The sequence below is a fragment of the Bison bison genome, unplaced genomic scaffold (genome assembly GCF_000754665.1).
Source record: "Bison bison bison isolate TAMUID 2011002044 unplaced genomic scaffold, Bison_UMD1.0 scf7180017864300, whole genome shotgun sequence".
In the NCBI taxonomy this organism is placed as follows: Eukaryota; Metazoa; Chordata; class Mammalia; order Artiodactyla; family Bovidae; genus Bison; species Bison bison.
The window spans coordinates 569,940-593,346 of record NW_011494872.1 but is presented as its reverse complement, the minus strand read 5'-3'; the positions used below and the strand labels follow the sequence as shown (position 1 = coordinate 593,346).

Below are 23,407 nucleotides of genomic sequence, written 5' to 3'. Positions count from 1 at the left end.
TCTGTAGTGATTTTGGAGCCCAGAAAAATAAAGTCAGCCACTGTTTCCACTGTTTCCCCATCTATTTCCCATGAAGTGATGGGACCGGATGCCATGATCGTCATTTTCTGAATGTTGAGCTTTAAGTCAACTTTTTCACTCTCCACTTTCACTTTCATCAAGAGGCTTTTTAGTTCCTCTTCACTTTCTGCCATAAGGGTGGTGTCATCTGCATATCTGAGGTTATTGATATTTCTGCTGGCAATCTTGATTCCAGCTTGTGTTTCTTCCAGTCCAGCATTTCTCATGATGTACTCTGCACATAAGTTAAATAAACAGGGTGACAGTACACAGCCTTGACGTACTCCTTTCCCTATTTGGAACCAGTCTGTTGTTCCATGTCCAGTTCTAACCGTTGCTTCCTGACCTGCTACAAATTTCTCAAGAGGCAGATCAGGTGGTCTGGTATTCCCATCTCTTGAAGAATTTTCCACAGTTTATTGTGATCCACACAGTCAGAGGCTTTGGCATAGTCAATAAAGCAAAAATGGATGCTTTTCTGGAACTCTCTTGCTTTTTCCATGATCCAGCGGATGTTGGTAATTTGATCTCTGGTTCTTCTGCCTTTTCTAAAACCAGCTTGAACATCAGGAAGTTCACGGTTCACATATTGCTGAAGCCTGGCTTGGAGAATTTTGAGCATTACTTTACTAGCATGTGAGATGAGTGCAACTGTGCGGTAGTTTGAGCATTCTTTGGCATTGCCTTTCTTTGGGATTGGAATGAAAACTGACCTTTTCCAGTCCTGTGGCCACTGCTGAGTTTTCCAAATTTGCTGGCATATTGAGTGCAGCACTTTCACAGCATCATCTTTCAGGATTTGGAATAGCTCAACTGGAATTCCATCACCTCCACTAGCTTTGTTCGTAGTGATATATCCATTCTCCCTGGACTCCCCTCCCATCCAGGCTGCCGTGTAACACTGAGCAGAGTTCATGTGCTGTGTAGTAGGTCCTTGTTGGTTCTTATACTGGGTGAAGTAAGTCAGACAGAGAAAGAGAAATAGCATATGACATCCCTTATATGTGGAATCTAAAAAGAAATGATACAAACGAACTTATTTACAAAGCAGGAACAGATTTAGAGAGAACGAACTTATGGTCCCTGGGGGGAGGGGTGGTGGGAAAGGACTTTTCATATATTAATTATTGAAAAAGCTCAGTGAATTAGTAGGAAGCAGCGGCTTTGGAAACAGATTGACCTTGGCTAGTGCCTAACTTCAGTGCCTACCAATGTGTGACCTTGCACATGATGTATTCTGAGTTCCTGTCTCTTCATCTCTAAAAAATGGGATAATCATAGAGTTGTGGGAGTACCAGAGTTATACCTGTAAAGGGCTTTGACTAGTTCCTGACACACAGTCAGTGTTGACTTATCATAATATTTCATATTAAATTGGGCTTCCCTGGTGTCTCAGACAGTAAAGAATCCGCCTGCAATGAGGGAGACCTGGGTTCGATCCCTGAGTTGGGAAGATCCCCTGGAGAAGGGAATGGCAACCCACTCCAGTATTCTTGCCTGGAGAATCCCATGGATAGAGGAGCCTGGTGGGCTACAGTCCATGGGGTTGCAAAGAGTTGGACACGACTGAAGCAACTTAGCATACAAACATTGAAACCATTGTAGTTAATGCCAGACTTAAATATTCCACTTTTTAATTTACTTGCTTTATTTTTAAAAAACATATTTATTTATTTATTTGACTGTACCAAGTCTTAGTTATGGCGTGTGGGATCTAGTTCCCTGACCAGGAAACGAACCTGGGCCCTCTGCACTGGGAGTGCAGCATCTTAGCTGATGGAGCATCAGGAGAGTCCCTAATTTACCTGCTTTTGAATGGCTAGAAATGTTAGCCATTTCTAGCTAATGTATAGTGTAATGGTATTCTGACTTTATTCCAGTTTGGGGCTATCTCAGTTCTTAATTTGTACATTCTACTTGGAAAGTGCTGATGTTCTTAATCTCCCACAGTACATAATGTGGAAAATATTCAATGTTATTTGATTTCATGTCTTCTTTCCCATTGTCTGCCCATGTCTCCTCAATATGGAGTCATGATTAGAAACTTCCATTCATTGAAACTTGATTACATTGATGATCTGTTTTGTTGTCTTCAGGTTACCAGAGAGAACTGCTCTATCAGAGGGAAGATGGCTCTTTCAGTGCTTTCGGAAATGATGACCCTTCTGGAAGCACTTGGTAAGTGTTTCTGCTGGGGGAACAAGTGCATGTCATGGAATGGACTCTTACTAGGTCATGATGGCCATGAAATTGACAGGTGAATCTCTGTATCTGCTTGGAGCCTGCGTTTTCCAGAGCCTGAATTTAAGAGATTCTCCCTTTCAAATATGGCTTTAAAACACTAATAAATCAGATGCTTTTATTTAGAAAAGATAAGCCATAAATTCTCTCTCTCTTTTTTTTTTTTTTGGGGGGAAAAGCTGCAATAAAATACTTTATGATGATGGTGCAGCTGGCAAGAAAAATTGGTTAGAAATACAGGGTATTGGGACATAGTTCTTTTAAGATTTTTTTTAAAGATCACTTTGAAAAATGCTTTATTTATTTATTGGCCTCACTGCACGGAATGTGGGATCTTATTTCCCCAACCAGAGATTGAACCCATACTCCCTGCGGTGGATGCTCAGAGTTTTAACCACTGGACCACTTGGGGAGTCCAGTTTTTTTTTTTAATCAGAGACAATGCAACATGAATTTTGTGGTAATACAGTCAATGTAGTTTCTTTAAGGTTATTTTTTTGTGAAAAACCATTGAGGGGGTCAAATAATGAACATTCAGAGTTTCCTCCAGAATGAAAGCTCTGTGTGGCTTATTTTGAATGATTACTCTCTTCTTGAACTATCTTCAACTTCGGTTACATTCAGAAAAAGACAGGCTAATTATATCAGTAGAGTCAGTTAAAGTGTGCTGTGGTAAAAACCTTCTAAATCTCAGTAGTTGATTAGCAAATGTTGTGCGCATGCTGCATTTCCACTGTGGGTCACCAGGGGGCTCTGCATCTTTGTTTCAGCCACTGTCTCCCTGTCTCACCCAGAGCCTCCAGGCTTGTTGCAGTCTGGGATAGAAGGCTGGGATATCCAGCACTGGCAATCCAAAGCTTCAGCCTATGTGTACAATTTCTTATCACTTTATTGTGATCAGAGCTGGTCCTGGGGCCATGCCTAACTTCATGGGGGCCTGGAAGTGAATTCTTCTGCATACCCAAAGTTAAAGAGAACTACATCACATTGAATATTTGTAATATTTACCACACTAAATCTTTTATAGGATGAAACAGATCTGCTTCAGATTTTCTTTTGGCACGAGTCAGGATATAGATCCATTAATAGAAAGGTTTCAGTGTTTTATTGCTTGATGTTCTTTTCACCTCGATATTTGGTGTTCTGTAGCAGTGATTGACATACTTTTTCTTTAAAGGATCAGATAGTAAATATGCTAGGCACTGTTGGCTACATAGAACCTTAGTTGTATGTTTTTTCTTCTTCCCTTCACCCTGTCTTCCTTTTTCCTTAAAAAAAAAAGCCATTTTAGGAGGAGGGTAGGGGTGGGAAGAGGTACATATAAGGAGACGGCGGGCTGTATTATTTGGCCCAGACAGTATTGGCCCACAGACTGTAATTTGCCGATTCCTGTCCTGTAGGATAGAAATATCCATTTGCTCTACTTAAAAGTACTACAGTTTGATTGTGGATTAAAGATACTTCTTCCATTGCTTTGGGGTTGAACCAAATGTGCAATGAGATCTTCCTAGGTAAATACCCAGAACAGTCCACAGGTGAATAACCTTGGACAATTTATTTAACCCTCTCTGAGTTTCAGATTCTCAGCCTATAAAATAATGAGGTGGGATGAGATGATTTCCAGGTTCTTTACCAACTCTGCTGTTTTGTGAGCTGACCTGGAATTTCCCTGCCGCACTTACGGGAAGCTATGCCCACTGCTTGGCTGAGTTGTTTACTTTCTGTCTCTTGGTTGTTTTCTGTCCTTCTGCTCCTTCTTCAGTGACTGGCCCTTTGGAGAATCTTTTGATGGGGGAAAAGTGTTATTGTTGGTGTTTTCTTGCTTGGTGTAATTTGGAGGACTTCATAAAGTGTATTTTATGTAATTTTTCCCCCCTTTCACCAAGGTTGTCAGCTTTTGTTTTAAGATGTTTCCTTGAAGCTGATCCTTACATAGACATTGATCAGAATGTGTTACACAGAACATATACCTGGCTCAAAGGACATCAGAAATCCAACGGTGAATTTTGGGAGCCAGGAAGAGTGATCCACAGTGAACTTCAAGGTGGCAATAAAAGTCCTGTAACTCTTACAGCTTATATTGTGACTTCTCTCCTGGGATATAAAAAGTATCAGGTATTTAATATTTAATAAATAATGGGTGGGAAATCACAAGAAAGGTAGGTCTTGATGGGTCAAATACATGTCTGGAAATGTAAAGAATTTTGCAATATTCCATCACATTTGAAGTCTTGAATTGGAATATTCTTTTGCTTTGCATTTGTGGACACATTCCAACAGCTGAGAATGAAAATATCAACCCACTCTTTTGAGTAAGCTAAGAGCATTTTAAAAATGCTTGGTAACATTAAGTGTTCTTGTTATTGGTAAGATAAGTCAACACATATTTTATCATTGGATAATGATAATTAATTTTTTAGAGGACAGAAAAGTCTTCAGAATTTGGGAATATGTTCTAGCATACTTAGATTGTGAAGGGCTTTTTTTTTTTTTAATTTCTAAAATACCCTGGAGCAATTATAATGTCTACTAATTTAGTAAAAAGTACAGGCGTGTGTGCTAAGTAGCTTCAGTCATGTCTGGCTCTTTGTGACCCAGTAGATTATAACCCGTTAGGCTTCTCTGTCCATGGGATTCTTCAGACAAGAATACTGGAGTGGGTTGCTATGCCCTCCTCTAGGGGATCTCCCCACCCAGGGATCGAATCTGCATGTCTTATGTCTCCTGTATTGGCAGGCAGGTTCTTTACTAACCTGGGAAGCCCCAGTAAAAAGTACACCCACTAAAAAGCATGTTAAGTGGGCATGGATGTCTGGGTGAGGATGGGTGTGCCCAGAAAGTTATGCGAATGAGCTTAATTTTGCTCCAGAGCTGTCTCAGTGATTGATGCCTTTTACTGCTTATTGCCGACTGCAAATGATCAAAAGCAGCCATTCTCAGTATTAAGCTCCTGCAGTTTTCCTAGCCTAGTTCTAGGCATGTGGGATATAACCTTTCCCCTCAATTTAGAGCTTCAGCACCTTAGATCATATATGTGAAGTATCTTTCTCAGGATACCTTTTATGTCCTTGCCTTAGTTCATGATAGTCAATGGGAGAAACACTGGCAAAAACACCACTTCTTATTTTTTATTCCCTCTACAGCATGGTGCCTGTTTGCTTGTAGAACCTGAAAAGTGGTATTTTTTCAAAATACATGGCAGATCTTTAATTGTCAGTGATCAGGGGTGATTTCCATTGTCTAAGACAAAGTCAGGTGCTTAATAGACACTGAACTTGTTTTTGAATGAATGTTTGAAAAAACTTTTTATATAAATATGTATGTGGTGACAGGTTATGTTGAATAGTAAAATGTGTATTCTTTTCTTTCCAGCCTAATATTGATGTGCAGGAGTCTATCAACTTTTTGGAGTCTGAATTTGATAGGGGAATTTCCGACAATTACACCCTGGCACTTGTAACCTATGCACTGTCATCTGGGAGGAGCCCTAAAGCCAAGGAAGCTTTGGATATGCTGACTTGGAGAGCAGAACAAGAAGGTAAAGCGTGTAACCCCTGTGCATTGTGAAATGTGTGCATGATATGAGAAAGTTTTGTACATCAGATATGGAGGTGATTACACTTAACATCTGAATGGGATGAAAATGCAACGTGGGTAAAATCACGATGGGCTGACACGGTCACCCTGCTGCTGCTCTCCCCAAGATGTTTTCTAGAGAGTTTCGTGCCTTGGGTGTTTCCTTCTTTTAGACACGTTCTGCCTTGTGTCTGTTACCCTTCGAGTTGTCTGATGCCATTTCTGGTTTTGTGGCCTTGAGTGATCATTAAGGCTGTGGTTTTTGGAAAGACCTGGGCTCAAATTCTGGTTCTGTTACCTTTCTGAGCTTCAGGTTCCCTATCTGTCAGAGGGGAATAACACCTCTTTTAGGATTGGTGTGAGGATTAAATGAGATAATGTGCAGGCCTTACCATGTAGCAAGTGTTCAAAAATGTGAATTAAAATGCTAACAGAAATGCAAATATCAGAAATGCCATTAGCAAGCTGTGTGTATGATTTTCTAACAGCATTGCTTGTGGGCTACGATAGGACAAAAAGTACACATGTTATTACTTCTAAATGGCCTCTACAGTCAGGGTTCAGTTGTGTGTGTGTGTGTGTGTGTGTGTGTGTGTGTGTGTGTGGTGGAAGGGGATGGGGTGGGCAAAAATAATTTTAGGTGATGTCGACTGATTTTGAATCTCTTTGAATTCAAAACAGGCTAAATATGGAAAGTGCTTTAGAGGCTTCTGAGACTGTAAAAAATATTGTGTTATTATTAGCAGTGCATGTGTCCTCAGTCGTGTCTGACTTTTGGTGACCCCCTGGACTGTAGCCCTCCCAGGCTCTTCTGTCCATGGGATTTCCTGAGCAAGAATGCTGGAGCAGGTTGCTGTTTCTTCCTCCAGGGGATCTTCCCAACCCAGGGATCGAACCCAAGTTGTTAGCAGTAATTTAGGTTAAATCCTATTAGCAGTGCTGGGGACTAGAAGATTTATTACCTAGAGGCTGAAGTAGTTCTTGACATTTCTGCTTCTCTGCTTGGCTAAGTGGTAGTTGTGTTACCTTCCACTCAAATGTAATCGTCATCTAAATGGTAATATTTGAGAGAAGGGGGAGTGGGTACTAAGTAGGATGTTTCTCCCGGGGACTAGCAGGACCATCTCTAGGAAGATTGTTGAGCTGGCCAGGGTCTCTCATTTTTTTACTGGGGTCTTGGATTTTGAACTTATAACACTAACTTTCAGATAATGGAAAAAGAAGTGTTTCCTAGAATGTTAGAGCTGCTTAATGGCAGATTCCCAGAATAAGTTTCTTTCCAATGTGTCCGAAAATATTTGGGGATGGTCTGGAATATACTAGGGTTTTTTCAAAAAATTTATAGCTGTTTAGTCTTAAGCCAGACATATGGAATTTCTCTTGGGAAAATATTTTCATCAAAATGTCCTCATATATAAGTAATAGGAAAAGGATGAAAATTTATAAATTTTAATAATTTTAAGAAGAGACATGTTTATTTGTATGTGTGTGTGATTATACATATATTTGCTTGGCAGAAATATACACATGTATAGAAATATGTGTATTTTTATGCTAGTCAAGGAGAACTTGGACCAGTGTAGGAATGTTCAATGGTATCAAGTGTAATTTTTCTGTAATTGGCCAGACTGTTACTACTTTTCTCCTGCAGGAGGTCTGCAATTCTGGGTGTCATTGGTGTCCAGACTGTCTGAATCCTGGCAGCCAAGCTCCCTGGATATTGAAGTTGCAGCCTATGCACTGCTCTCACATTTCTTGCAGCATCGGGTTCCTGAGGGAATTCCGATTATGAGGTGGCTAAGCAGGCAGAGAAATAGCTTGGGAGGTTTTGCGTCTACCCAGGTGAGTGATGATCGCTTTCAATTTCTTTAGCTATCTATCTATATAAATAACTATATATATGTAAAACTAACTCTGCTCTGCTGTGCTTAGTCATGCCTGATCCTTTGCAACCCCATAGATTGTAGCCCGCCAAGCTCCTCTATCCATTGGGATTCTCCAGGCAAGAATACTGGAATGGATTGTCATGCCCTCCTCCACGGGATCTTCCCAACCCAGGGATCAAACCCAGGTCTCCCGCATTGCAGGCAGATTCTTAACCATCTGAGCCACAAGGAAAGTCCAAAAATACTGGAGTGGGTAGCCTATCCCTTCTCTGGCGGAACTTCCTGACCCAGGAATTGAACCAGGGTCTCCTGCATTGTAGGCGTATTCTTTACCAGCTGAGCTAGCAGGGAAGCCCAAAACTAATTAAATACAAAATTAAATGTATATGTTGTTGTTTAGTTGCTCAGTCGTGTTTGACTCTTTTGTGACCCCATGGACTGCAGCATGCTAGGCCTCCCTGTCCCTCACTATCTGCTGAAGTTTGCCCAAGTTCATGTCCATTGAATCGGTGGTGCCATCCAACCATCTCAGCCTCTGCCACCCTCTTTTCCTTTTCCCTTCAATCTTTCCCAGCATCCGGGTCTTTTCCAGTGAATTGACTCTTTACATCAGTTGGCCAGAGTACTGGAGCTTCAGTGTCAGCATTAGTCTTTCCAATGAGTGTTCAGGGTTGATTTCCTTTAGGAATGACTGGTTTGATATATATGTATTGAATATATATATATTTACTATATGTGGTTCCTTTTTTTCATGACTTCATAAAATAACATGGAGTTTAAAGGTTTAGTAACTTTAAAGGCTTAAGTTATTAATTTTAATTTTTTTCCATCATTGATATAGACATCATATCTGATGCTCATATAGGATAAATTAGTTCCCTGTGGTATCTGGTACAGTAGGATCTCAGTTCTAGTCAGCAGATGTTTTCTGAGTCTTTCCTGTATCCAGGTCAACCAAATTCAAAGGTGGACCTAGGTGAGCTCCTCAGCCAAGAAAGGTGGATGAGTGTATAGTGGTATCCGAAACATTACTGAAATTTACTCTTTGGAAGCCTTAATGTATGCTTATGTGCACAAACCTTTTTTTCCCCACAACAGGACACCATTGTGGCCTTGAAGGCCCTATCTGAATTTGCAGCTTTAATGAATGTAGAAGAGACAAATATCCAAGTGACTGTGGAGGGGTCCGGTTCACTGAGTCCTGTGAAGTTTGTGATTGACACACAGAACCGCTTTCTCCTCCAGACGGCAGAGGTGTGGACAAGGGGGTGGTTATCTGAATGTGTAGCTGATCCCTTCTGCTGATGATTTCCTTTCTGTTGACTTCAACAAAGACTTGTTCCCAGAGCCCTCTCCTGACAGGAAGGAGTACCCTTCTGTGGTTGAATTTGCTGAGCGGGGGAAGGGAGAAGGGGATGAGAACTTTGCAAAGATTTGGAAAAGGCGAAAACATGGGTCCTGTCGTATTGGGACATGAATGAATACCCTTTGAGCTCCTACTCTTTTCAGACCCTGTGCCAGATTTCTTTGTGTGTGTTATATTGTATTTACTTTTCAAACCAAGACTGAGAAGCAAATACTTTAATCCCCACTATACATATTGTAAAACCGAGGCTAAGGGAATTTAAGTAACTTGCCCACAATCATGTTGCTAGTAACAGTAGAGCTAAAATTTGAACCCATTGTTTCAAAGACCATGTTCCTTTTGGTTGTACCACACTCCTCTTCGGAGTTGATAGAACCAGTAGTAGAATTTTTTCCTTAAACATGGGATAGAGGACTGTGCTAGACCCTAACTGTATTCCCTGGCTAACCTTGCAGGAAGTTGAGGGTAATGGAGGAAAGCAGTAACTTCAGGACTAGAACCCGAGGGAGAAGGGGTGATAGCAAAGGAAAAGGAAGGAATAGTGTTGGTCCAGGTCGGTGACGGCATGTCATTGTGTTCTCAGAAAGGCCGGGGACGTGGGTGCTAAGGGAGGCTTGAGGAGGAAGGGATGGCTTCTGTTTCTTATCTTTCTTGCTTCAGTCCCTGCAGAAGGGCTTCCATAGCACTAATGTGCACTTCCTCTGCCTTCACCCCTCTTATCTGGTTTACCCATAACTTTTGACTTGTGGGGCTGTGTAAAGTTCTTTTTTTTTTTTTTTTAATTATACCCCCAAATACACTTTGTTAATCTTGTATCAGTACTGGACTGTATTTTCAACTTCTTGCTTTTAATCTCCTACCATGCCTGATCCAGGTCTAAAGAAAATACTTATTTACTGTTTAACATTTGTGGGAGGAAGTAAGGTGAGTGGGGAAGGAAGGAGGATTTTATTGACTTGAAAAATAATTGTGTGAAGCCTTCTATTACACACAAGATGAAGCAGCAATTTGATTCATGTGCGCTTTTGGTTAAATAGGATAGAGGAAAAAGCACAGAGTCTGTTTACGCATTATAGAGAGTAATTGTTTGAACTGTATTTTTCTTTATTGAATATGTAGTTTTTATTTGTTGAATGATAACATTTCAGGCTACAGAATGCTTAATTTCCATGATGCTAATTAAAACCAGCACATGTGTATCTAAGTGATTTGTCTAGACAAAGAAATAGGCAACCTGCGATCTGTTCTTTTTTATGGAATAATCAGTTCTCCTCAGTTTAAAAAAAAAGAAAAAGAAATGTGTGATCATAACATTTTGCTTACAACTTGCTAATAATCGTTATTATTTTATGGATTCTTGTTTATCTAAGTTTCATATGTCTGAAGGTAATTTAAACCATGAACAGAAATTAGTAGTGTTTTTAAAGACACTGACCATAATTTTGTATATTTACATACCAATGAAATTATTTGCAGAAGAGTATTTTTAATTGTCAAAACATATAAAAGGTATTACTTTTGTCATAGTAATTATTATTTAATCATCATCAAAATTGACTTTCATAGTGACCTGTGTAAAAGAATTCCTTTTTTTACATTAAAATTTTTAGAGACTCTGTTATTGGAGTATAATTGCTTTACAATGCTCTGTTAGTTTCTGCTGTACAACGAAGTGAATTAGCTGCATGTGTACATATATCCCCTCCCTCTTGAGCTTCTCCCTGCAGCAGTCTCACTCCTCTAGGTTATCACAGACCTAGCTGGGCTCCCTGTGCTGTGCAGCAGCTTCCTACTACTGTACTTTCCTACATGTATTTTCCATGTAAAGTTAGAGCTTTAGCGTGCAGACAGCTCACACTCCTGATGAGGGAAAACAGTGGTCTGTGCTGGTTGGGGGGACCTGGATATGGATACTTAGCCTTATTTACTTTTTTCTCACTTTTATTCAGCTTGCTGTAGTACAGCCAACTACAGTTAATATTTCTGCAAATGGTTTTGGATATGCTATTTGTCAGGTATGTAATAATGTTTATTTTTTGTTTTGTTAAATATGACTTGCTATAATAATTCTTTGGTTTGAGGCACTGGTAAATCTTTAACTTAGATGACAAAATTATTAAAGGTTTATTTCTATGACAGCAAAATCAATCACTATCTTTAATAAAAAGTGTGAGAGCTATTACTAGCTAGTGAGTGGACTAGCAACTATATGACTTAATGTGTCAGAAGAATATTTCTTGAGTATTAAATACTTTTTGAGGTGAGGGTTAAAATCCTCCAGTATGAGTCATGTGAATTGTTGGGAACTCTCACCCTTTTTTTTGTGAAAATATAGCTCAAACATAATGCTGGGTAGAGTTTCTATTGTGACTTGATGTAGTATTTTACTTACCATTTCTTAATATTCATCTAACAGTATGAAGGTCAAGATGGTATTATAAGTAATTGACTTGAAGATAGGAAATGTGTCCCTTTGATGTAAAATTTTATATTATTGTAAATAAAACAATCAGAGCATAATATGTTCAGTGCTCTATAGGAAGAAAATTCAAAGAAATCTACCCTTTATGGTGTAACTGGGATACAGTTAAATGGAGGTAGTATATAAAATACTGAATGGAAGTTATTTTACTTAATGATACATGAAAATCATGGGGACTTAAAATCCATTTTGCATCCCAGTAACATGGTTTTAAGTCCCCATGATTTTCATGTATTATGTACTTGGTTGGAAAAAACAAACCAAACAAACCCTGACAGCTTTACTGAGAAAGTTGTTGTTTAGTCACTAAGTCATGTCCGACTCTTTTACAACCCCCATGGACTGTAGTCCTCCAGGCTCCTCTGTCCATGTGGGATTTCCCAGGGACACTGGAGTGGGTTGCCATTTCCTTCTCTAGGGGATCTTCCCAACCCAGGGATTGAACCTGTGTCTCCTGCATTGGCAGGTTGATTCTTTACCCCTTAGCCACCAGGGAAGCCCTGAGAAAGTTTTTTAAAAAGACTGTTACAGAGAAAAGATACTTTTTCAAAAACCAGTACAACTATCCTGGTTGAGAGAACAGATGCTTTTGCCAAGCATCTGTTGTGCCCTAAGCATTGTGTTAGGGCACAATGGTCAGGTATAATTTGGAAACTTAAAAATAATATGAAGATTATTTTGTACAATACTCAAAATACAGTAAATGTTTTCTTTTAATCAGGAAAAAAAAAAACAATTAAAGGGAACAGTATTCAATGGAAAGGATAGAAAGAAGAAAGAGTGAATAATTTGTATTGGTCTTTACCAACAAAGACCATGTGAAAATACTCATTCTCAATCTATCTTTTGATGTGAATAATAAATCCAAAAGTAAATATACAGGATATTTTAGATAAGCTTGAAAAATTATACGTACTTAAACCACCAAATTGGTTTGAATTCATTCTTGATAAACAACATATAGATAAATTACTATATAGATAAAGTCAAGTGATTTTTATATGAGGTCTGAGGACACAGCAGTAAATTTGGTACCTACTGGTCAGAATGTTCACCAGTTGTGTGTCTGTATCAACACGAACAAAACAAAAGGTAGGGACCAATAGGTACTTCTTGTAATGGAGAAGAAAATTGCAAAAAAGCTGGGTACCCAGAAATAGGTATTGACATTTCCTTTAGTTAATGTTTTTGAAAGTGCTCTGGAAAAAGGAGGGCAAGGAAGACTCTCAGGTTTGCAGTAATGTTGACCCCTTTTGAGTGATAAAAAGCAAAGCTGTTTTTTGGAAATAAACTGCCAAATTTCGTGAATATAAAGACCCACTTGACTTGAAATCCATTATTTATTTTATCATCTTTGAAAAACACTGTATGATCAAAAAGAAGCCTTAGCAGTTGAATAGGTTTCTGTTCCACCAAGGCTTTTGGATAAAGATACTTTGATTTATCTTACCAATAGTTCCAGTTTGTGAACAATGACTCCAGCTGGGCAACAGAGCTTAGAAATTAGTGGATACTTTCAAGAAACTTGGCAGTAGTTTAGCTTGTTCCCTCGTGGGAATGTTTTACAGTATTTGAAAAAAACAATATCTGTGAATATTGTCCGTGATGATCTATGAAATTTTGAATATTCCCTAACAATTTTTCTCAATTTTAAAAATCATTGTTTATTAACTTTTATAATTATATTTGTAAATAATGATACTTTGCTAGCTGGTAAAATTAAGCTTTTTTTTAGATTGAAAATTACAAATTCAGTTGAGTTTATCCCAGAGAATCATTACTTAATTTTTAGAATATATAATTAAACCAGTTTATTGCTAATGACTTATTACTTATGCTTCTTTGTTACTTATTGCAGCTTAATGTTATTTATAATGTGAAAAATTCCAGATCTTCTAAAAGCCGAAGATCTATCCAAGATCAGGAATCATTTGACCTAGATGTTGCTGTAAAAGATAATAAAGATGATGTCAATCACTTGGATTTGAATGTGTGCACAAGGTTGGTATCTAAGTTCCCCTTCTTTCTCCTTAAAAAATAGATTTGAATATTTAATTAAATATATATGACTATTTATGGAGAAGGAAATGGCAACCCACTCCAGTATTCTTGCTTGGAGAATTCCATGGACAGAGGAGCCTGGTGGGCTACAGTCCATGGGGTCACAAAGAGTCAGACATGACTGAAGTGACTTAGCAGCATATGACTATTTATATATTTAACTATATAACTATATAGTTATCTCTGTAAGGAGTTATATTTAGCAAAGATTTCAGTTACACAGTACACTTCTGATTACAAACTAGAATGCTAATTGTATTTAAGCCTTTCTCCACATGCCAAAATTATCAATATTTGCAATTTTTTCTTGTATTTATAATAAGCTTTAATAGAAAAGTTTAATAAAACTCAGGTTTAATTTATAAAAACTTTAATTGTCGTTTAGTTGCTCAATTATGTCTGATTCTTTGCGAACCCATGGACTGAAGCACACCAGGCTTCCCTGTCCATCACCAGCTCCTGGAGTTTGCTCAAACTCATGTCCATTGAATCAGTGATATTGTCCAACCATCTCATCCTCTGTCTCTTCCTGCCTTCAATTCTTCCCAGCATCAGGGTCTTTTCCAGTGAGTTGGATCTTTGCATCAGGTAGCCAAAGTATTGGAGCTTCAGCTTCAGCATCAGTTCTTCCAATGAATATTCAGGTTTACTTCCTTTAGGATTGACTGGTTTGATTGCTTTGCTGTCCAAGGGACCCTCAAGAGTCTTCTCCAGCACCATAGTTCAAAAGCATCAGGTCTTCGGCACTCAGCCTTCTTTATGGTCCAACTGTCACATCTGTACATGACTACTGGAAAAACCATAGCTTTGACTATATGGATCTTTGTTGGCAAAGTGATATTGCTGCTTTAATATGCTATTTAGATTTGTCATAGCTTTCCTTCCAAGGAGCAAGCGTCTTTTAATTTTGTGGCTACAGTCACCATCTGCAGTGATTTTGGAGCCCAAGAAAATAAAGTCTGCCACTGTTTCCATTCAAAAACCTTAATGAATCATGATTAATATTCCAAAATAGATTATTTCTTTTTGTTGGTCATTTTTCCGTTAAGCAATTATTCCAGGTTTGCATTTAACTTTTTGTATTATGCACTTAACTCAGAACTTCATAAAAGTATGCAAGTTCAATGAAGAGCCTAGTTTTTTTAGACACAGTGAAATAATTCTGATTTAGAAGATCTTTGCATTGGATATTTAGGCACTTACAGCTTCTGGGAGCATTTAATAAAGTGACTATTAAATTTGGTCTTTGTCCAGAGCATCTGTTGCTGCTGCTGCTAAGTCACTTCAGTCGTGTCCGACTCTGTGTGACCCCACAGACGGCAGCCCACCAGGCTCCCCCGTCCCTGGGATCCTCCAGGCAAGAATTCTGGAGTGGGTTGCCATTTCCTTCTCTATCAGAGCATCTGAGGATCTTGTTAAGCAAAAAGTATCCACTTCAAGACTACTGACTTCACAGATTCAGGGTCTATGAAGCCACCTTCAGCCTTCTTGCTTATTCTGATGCATACAGCAGTTTGAGAGCAACTCCTTCAGAAAGTTCTCGAATCAAGAGACTTTATAGTTTCTTCTTTGTCTATCTACTATGGTTAAGCTGGGTGTTACTCTGTTATGCACTGATCTTGACGAGCTGCTGCCTGCCCTTTTTAAATATCCCATAGTGTCTGATTGGGCTTTCCTGGTGGCTCGGACAGTAAAGAATCTGCCTGCAATGCAGGAGACCCAGGTTTCATCACTGGGTCAGGAAGATCCCCTGGAGAAGGGAATGGCTACTGAATTTAGTACCCTTGCCTGGAAAATTATATGGACAGAGGAGCCTGGCAGGAGTTGTCCATGGGGTTGCGAAGAGTCAGACATGACTGAAGGGGTAACACTTACTTACTATAGCATCTGATTGACCTTGGACTCTTGGTGGGCTGGATGTCACTGATGTGATACTGAATCTCCAGGTCCTCTTAAGGTCATCTCTAGGTGTTCCTCCAGGTGGTCAGTCTTCTTAGCCATTGCCTGAACCCAGTCTTCTTCATTACTGCTACCATTTCTACTATCTTGGGTCTCCTTGTTCCTGATGTTAGTATAAATTGCCACATGTGTTTACCCCCTTCCTCACCTATTTGGGCATTTTGAACCAGCAGCACGGGGATATCAGAATCTCTGCGGTGGCTTCCTTTTTAGCTGAGAAAGTAGGACTCCCGTTACACTTCACTAAAATTGAAACTGGGCTCTGTTCCAGAATAACAACATCAAGTTATTATTATTATTTAAACAACACCCACCTGCATTTGGGCTTCCCCAGTAGCTCAGACAGTAAAGAATCCGCCTGCAATGTGGGAGACCTGGGTTCGATCCCTGGGTTGGGAAGATCCCCTGGAGGAGGGCATGGCAACCCACTCCAGTATTCTTGCTTGGAGAATCCCCGTGGACAGAGGATCCTGGCAGGCTGGTATCCATGGTGTCTCAAAGAGTAGGACACAACTGAGTGACTAAGCACAGCACAGTATCTGCATTTATTACAAACTTACATGCTAGGGATTGCACCATGACTTGCACATGCAACTCATTTAATCCTTAGAGTTATTCTATAAAGTTGGTGCTATAATTATCCCTGCTTTTCTCATTCAGTCCTTTAGTCATTAATTCACTCAGTAAATATTGGCTCAGTTTCCATTATGTAGTGTCAGGATTTGGAATATTAAGGTTAGCCAAAATGATACAGCCTTATCTTCACATTTGAAAGAGGAGACAAAAATTAATAAAAATGATTCCTGAAAACAATGTTACTGAACTCAGGTTTGGCTGCTGGCTGTTTAGAAATCAATACCCAAGAGACAGTTGCTGGTCGAAAGGAAAGATGCTTTATTAAGAAAAACTGGCAGTCTGGGGAGAAGATGGACTCATGTCCTGAGACCAGCTCCGAGGATTCTGCTCAGTAGTAATGGTTTTTAAAGGGAAACTGGGAAAACAGTCTCAGTCAGTCATTGAGATGGGAGTCAGAGCCATCACCACCTTGCCCTTCATGCAGGCTTGTCGACTTCTTACGATCCTCCTCTAGGTTCTGTCTTGTTCACACAGTTTGTTCATGAGGTTACTAAAGGGGAAGCTAGGGAAGAGATCTGGCCATCTGTTAATTCTTTATTCTTCATTTGTACTCCTTTGATCTATGGAAAGAACCAACAGGTTGGGCAAGATACTGTGTGATCAAAAGATTTGGGAAGTGTGCTTGGGCCAGAAGTGAGCAGAACCTGGGGGTGCCTGGTTTAAGGTTAGTTACAATACAGCTTTGCTAAAATGACAAGAAAAGAGCTTTCCTGAGGAGGGTGGTTTCCTGCAAAGAGCTGTTAGAGCAAGTCAATAAAATTCTAGTTTTGAAAAGGGCAAATTGCTCTTATGGGGCAATGAGATGGATTTTACCTCTTAGGGAGGTCAGGTGAAGACAGAAGTGAAACTGAGATTCAGACCATGATGGGGCTTCACTATAAGGGGCTCAGGTAAAAATGCAGGATCATTATTCCAGCATCAGGAGTCAGATGGGCAACAAACTTTGCTATGTAGAGGACATCTATATCTTTTGTGTGTGTGTGTGTGTAGGATCTGGAGAAGGTAAGTGTTTTAATCAGGGTTGGGGGCTTTATAAAAAGGATTTAGACGCTGCAACTAGTCTTCTGAGAAAAATCTGCCATGAAATACAAATAGCATTCTAAATGAATTCTTTCAGTGACACTTTATAAAAAGAAAAACTGGTGTTTCAGGCACTTTATTCTCGTCAGTAAGGTCCAAGCTCTTACTCACCTCAGACGGGGTTTCTCTGTGGCATGGCAGTTTAACAAGTTCTGCCCCTGGCTGGTGGAAAGACCAGGTCAGCTAAGGCACTTCTGATGATACACTGCAGTCGTTGAATCTAGGCAGGTTGGCTGTTTTTCTCGTCTCTAAAAGCCTTCCAATTTTAATGCCCATATTGGTTTTCAACAGCATCTCTTCTTGAGCACATTACCAGCAGATGGTTTTGACTGCCTGGGTTGCCAGCCAGCCACAGTCGGCACTTGTACTGTATGGCTTTTCAATCAGTCATGTTTGGCAGGCATCGGTTTGCTGCTTTGAAAAGCAAGATTTTCTACTGGCCCTTCTTGCTTTTGCCATTTAAAGGACAACAGGAACTTAACTGAACGATGCTGAGACTTCCATCTTGGAGACAAACTCCTTTCCATAACGATATTGGGCTCCTTCAGATCCAAAGTAAAAGCTCTTGCCACCTAGTCTTTATTAGAAAAATATTTATTTTAAAGAAGACAAAACGTTGTTGGTGCCCAGATGCTTTGATGCTCACAATGTGTACAGCAGGGTTAGAAAACAAGCAGTGTAATAAAACTTTCCCAGGCTTGTCATTCTCCCAAGGCGACCAAAGAAAATACAAAATTTGCACCAAGTATGTGGGAGAAGAAAGGGAAGGACCTTCCCTACTGGGTCTTCTTTTTCTAAAACCGGATGAAGAAAGGTTGTTGAAGACTTGGCCGCCATCTCCTGCTAACTGGTCAAGTGATGCCTCTTTTTCAGTTCCTAGCCTTGAGCCGGGGAGGTTAGTGCCGTCAACTTTGGAGAAAATGAAAAATGCAATGTGGTTTGGAATCAACCACTGGAAAACAGAGTTGCCTGCTGAAGGGGCAAAGGTTGCCTTCATTACAGCCCAGGGCCCAAGCCGGCTGTGTTGTAGGCATTTCATGCTGGCTGACAGGTGGACCCATTGTTCTCTTCCTCACATGGTTGAAAGTTATAGGAATTTCAGACCTGTAAAGAAAGGGTTATCTTTTTACAGTTTTCTACAGTAACTTATTTCAACAAAACAATAAATATTTGGAATAACACTTGGCAGTTTTAGTTTCTAATAGTTTGCCATCAGCTGTAGGTTTTTCCTAAAGGGTTTTTGTCCTTCCTGTCATCCTTGATTTAGGTTTCTGGGCCCAGCCAGAAGCGGCATGGCCCTTATGGAAGTCAACCTGCTCAGTGGTTTTACTGTGTCCTCAGATGCCATTCCCCTGAGTGATACTCTGAAAAAAGTAGAACATGACCATGGCAAACTCAACCTCTACTTAGACTCTGTAAGTAATGAAACCTAAGTTTCACCCCCATAACCACTGACAGCACCACTCTTTACTGTATTCAGAAGAACCTTTACTTTATACGTTTTCTTTATGTCATTATTTTGGCTTTTGGTGTCCCTGAGTGACTTTCACATGGCAACCATCTATTGTCAACACTAACAAGACATTATTATAAAATTAAAGAGAATTACTATTAATGATGAGCCTAATGAAAGTCTTGATAATGAAATTATTTCATACCAGATGTTCAACCCAGAAATTGTTGTGATATGTTTTCCACAATATAGTCCAGATCTCAAATAGAGAACTCCTGTGCTTCAAGGAATTGCTGAACATACTTATTTAAATGCTGCTGATGGTGAAAGCTTTAATTACATGTTTTAAAACGCTCATTAGGGACTTCCCTGGTGGTTCAGTGGTTAAGAATCCTCCTGCCAATGCAAGGGACCCAGGTTCCATCCCTGGTCTGGAACTAGGGTCCCACATGCCACGGGGCAGTATATACCACAGTTCCTGAGCCCACGTTCTAGAGCCCACAAGCTGCAACCGGAGAGAAGCCTGAGCATCCAGAGTTGGTGCTCCGCAACAAGAGAAGCCACTGCAACGAGAACTGCAGACCACAACTGGAGAGGAGCCCCTGCTCGCTACAGCTAGAGAAAGCCCACAGCAGCAGTGAAGACCCAGTGCAGGGTGCTTTCATGAAAGAAAAAGCATTTAATACATCCCAAAGGATTAACATTCCTGCACTGAAAAGTTAGCTGCTTGAATCATAGAATATTCTCAGAGGTTTGGTCTTTATAGAAAATCATTATATAATATAATTATATAATTTTCATGTACTCTTCCCATTCCTGTATGAAAATTATGGATTCAGGAATAAGGTGCATAAAATATTGTGAGAAAGATAAGTGTGGAATTCAAGACTCTACTTGTTATGTCTCAAAACTGCTGCCATGAAAGTTTATTCTTCTGACATCTACATGAAATTTATATGTGGAGTTGAAATTGAGTTTTAAGTGTTCTTAGGATTTAACGTTATGAAGGGGGAATACATATGTTTCTTATTCCAGTTTTGCAAAGTGTGAATCAGAATTATATTGCTTTAGCAGTGATTCTGCTTTTAAAAAGCTAGTTCCTAAATGTTTTAATTGTTTTAAGACTTCAAAAACCACTTTGGTTATAAAGCTGTTAAAATGAATTCAAAGTCTCTTTGCTGTTCAGTAATTTCCATATATTAAATACTGCTTGACAGTCATGGGCCTAATTTAGAGTTTGAAAAATGCATTTAATGTTTATATATTTAATAATGTAATTATGTTTGGAGTTTGTCCTATGTCTGTGATGTTCTTGTTAATGGTTATTTTTAGTGTCCATTACATTTTTACTGATTGACTTTTCACTACCTGCTAATTGGTATGGAATGAAATGTTTGAAGGAATGTATTAATTTCAGATGCCTTAACTAGTATTTTTTGCCAGATTGGCATTAAGTATCTTTCCTGGAGGCAAAGAGGCTGGCCTTTTGTACCTTACTGGTTGGGGGCTATGCCACCCTGACTCTGAGGTTACTTCACTTAGTGGATGAGGTGGCTTCTATGAGCTGAGGGTGATTCTCCAGAGAAGGGGACTGGGGTGAGTCAGTAGCAGCAACCAGAATGGGGTGCAAGACTGAGAGAGGGTTTTTGGTGAAGCACCAAGGCCAGGGGCATGCACCCTGGGCTCCTGCATTCTTAACCACTCTAATTCTCAGTATCTGTTTCAGTAAAATGGAAGTAAGAACCATACTGATCATGCAAAGATTGTTTTACAAAACAAATGATGTGATTTATGTAAAGTGCTTACCATAGTACTGGGTGTGTAGAAATGCTCCCTAAATGCTAATTTCTATAACTGTTTGATAAATGATAAGAGAAAGAAATGTCTTTTATCATGAACACAGTCTGCCACCTCTTTAAAAGTCTTCTGTATTTTTCAAGGTAAATGAAACCCAGTTTTGTGTTGATATTCCTGCTGTGAGAAGCTTTAGAGTGTCAAATACACAAGATGCTTCAGTGTCCATAGTGGACTACTATGAACCAAGTAAGTGTGTTCTGGAGTTCCCAGTACTTTAGGAGTTAAGCCAGCCATTCATTCATTCATTCAAAGTGACCAGCTATTGAATTAGCTTTGTGGGGGAGGGTGTAGTTGGGGTAGTGAAGGAGGTGGTGCAGCAGGAGGTGAGCTTTCCATTTAAATGAAAACAATGGATAATTAAAATATAAAAATGTAATCACAAGATAGCACTTTGCATATATTAAAATGATGTTTTTGCTCATAATATTTTAGGTTTTCAACTCACAGTTAAAAATAAAAAAACTGACACAGAGAGTCTAGTTATGTTCAGTTTCCAAGGTTCTCTTGTTCCAAGCACCCACTCCATCTGGTTCTGGTTTTAAAACAAGACTTCTTCAGGAGAGAACGTGAACACCATCCGTGTTGGCAAACCTCAGTGGGGTTTAGCTGTTTCTTTACTGAGGGAGATTGTTTTGCTAAAATGTATTTATTATAACAGTTTTTTTTTTATCATTTCAAGAAAAATATAGTCTGAAAAATAACTTGAGCTTCTTTGATTTTATTGGTAACTTTTACTTTATAAAGCATTAGAACTTTAGAATGTGAAAGTAGAGATCTGATCAGGACAAATCTGCATTCAGTCAGGGAGTGACTTTTTGTCAGTGTGAGACCTGCAGGCTAACGTTTCTGCTTGTAATCACATTCATCCTGAGTAAGCTAAGCACTCCGAGTGGCTCAGAATCATCAGAATGCATGAGAATCGTGAGCATTTTCATGTCCCAGGCAATTGTAGATAATTACAGTTAGAGTACGAGGAACCTGTCCGCATGGTTGGGAGTCTTCGCAGGTTATTCAAGGGGTGGCACCACCTTGCTCTCCTCGTAAGTCAACAAGCCAGTTCCTCTCATCTTTTGCTTCCTGTTGGAGTTGAGGTAGAGCATTCACCCAGTTCTTGTGGGACATTTTGGAAACAAACTGATGCTTTTTTTTTTTCCCTGGTGAAAGGATGAAAGACTCAGGTAGAGACTCAGTGACAAAATAACGAATTTATCCAAATTTCTTCTTTAATAACCTAGTTGAAAGATTCTCCAATTGATATTTCTCAGGTATATGGAGAACATTTTAAACATTTAAGAAGCAAAAAAGATTCAATCTCCGTAAAGTTTTTTTTGTGGAAAATGACTTATGTATTGGGGGGCATTTAAAATGAAAACATGGGTAAGATCAGGATAATAAAACCCATTCTGAAAAACCCTAGAGTCAGAAAGCATATTTATTAAATTTAAAACAATGAAAAACCATGAAGGAATTTGAAAATAGTTTCTTAAAAACTGTAAAAATAAAAATCATTTATGCTTTATAGTAAGTTTATTATAATGCTATTGGTGCTTTATCTAGTTTTTTAAAATATTAGCTTGTACTATAAAATTTACTCAAGTTCAGTAGTTTTAGAGACTATGTGCTTAACATTTTAAGACACTGAAACGAGACATGACACAGAGTTCTTTTCATATTTTTGCATTTTAAAATAAAGTCCACGTAAATATATTTCTCTTCAGTAGTTCTAATGATTAGAACTTTACTTGAAGGCATAGAAAATGTCATCCAAAAAAGAAGTCTCAAGGAGGTTAAAACATCCTCAAGGTACAGCCTTTCCCTTTCCTGGAAGGGTTTCAGGTTGCGCTTGACCTGAGCTGTGCGGCTAGGGTCTGTTTTTTTCTCTTTTAATGCCGGCCAGCTGCTGGTGGTACCGAAACAGGACTTCAAAGCACTGTTTCTCTCTTGGACTTGCTTCGCAGTTTGGGCTCCTTGTGAGCAGTTTTGCTGTTTTTCTTGTAAAGAAAAATAAAATTACGTGAAGAACAGAAAACTCAGAAAAGTGTATCGAAAGGCTCTTAAGTTTTGGCAGATTACCTGTTTCTAAACGCAGAGGGCACCTAAAGCGACGTCTGCCTCTTTGAACAGGGCGGCGAGCCGTGAGAAGCTACAACTCCAGAGCGCAGCTGACCTCCTGTGACCTCTGCGGGGACGCGCTCGCCTGCGGCCCCTGCGACCTCGCGGCCGCGGCCCACCTCCCGCGCCTGACCGCCGGCCTCCTCCTCCTCTGCCTCGCGCTTCTGTTCCTGCAGCGTTGGCCGTGATTTGTTTCCTAAAGACTCCATGAAACATTAGCATTTCCAAAAGCCACATGCGACTGTCTTGTCTTCATAATCAGATATTACCTCTGGAAAATCAATATTTTTCTTTTTATGAGTTGGGAGAGGGGTGGAAGTGGGGGAGATGTATTAATAACAACGGGTCCTTGTATGTGTAGCTGCATAGATGGTTTTTCCCCCCTGACTTCTGTGTGGAACAAAAAAATAAGAATTATTGCAGCTGTATTCTTTTATTTCCTCCTCTTAAAATCTTTTAGGATTTTTTGGAGGTGTTGTTTTCTCCAGAATAAATGCATTATTTTAGATGATTCTTTTCATTTTTTCTAGAGGAAATGAGCCTGGTTTCTTAAGCACTGCTATATGTCAGTCTCTGCTTTAAATGGTGAAACAAGCTCAAGGGAAGAGCTTGTTCCTTCCCTTCTGTATCTGCCCCAA

At 39.5% G+C, this 23,407-nt stretch overlaps 1 protein-coding gene across 1 annotated transcript in view; it reads left to right on the top strand.

Annotated features, from left to right (window-relative positions):
• CD109 (CD109 molecule) overlaps positions 1-23,401 on the top strand; it is a 135,832-nt gene extending 112,431 nt beyond the window's left edge. Inside the window, exons 24-33 of the mRNA XM_010851263.1 lie at positions 2,157-2,238; positions 4,188-4,416; positions 5,674-5,839; positions 7,529-7,719; positions 8,862-9,017; positions 11,079-11,144; positions 13,470-13,612; positions 18,615-18,762; positions 20,741-20,843; positions 22,782-23,401. Of these exons, the coding sequence (XP_010849565.1) occupies positions 2,157-2,238; positions 4,188-4,416; positions 5,674-5,839; positions 7,529-7,719; positions 8,862-9,017; positions 11,079-11,144; positions 13,470-13,612; positions 18,615-18,762; positions 20,741-20,843; positions 22,782-22,957 (1,460 nt within the window). The 3' untranslated portion in view covers positions 22,958-23,401. The remainder of the gene's footprint in view (positions 1-2,156; positions 2,239-4,187; positions 4,417-5,673; positions 5,840-7,528; positions 7,720-8,861; positions 9,018-11,078; positions 11,145-13,469; positions 13,613-18,614; positions 18,763-20,740; positions 20,844-22,781) is intronic.
• Positions 23,402-23,407: the final 6 nt, after the last annotated feature.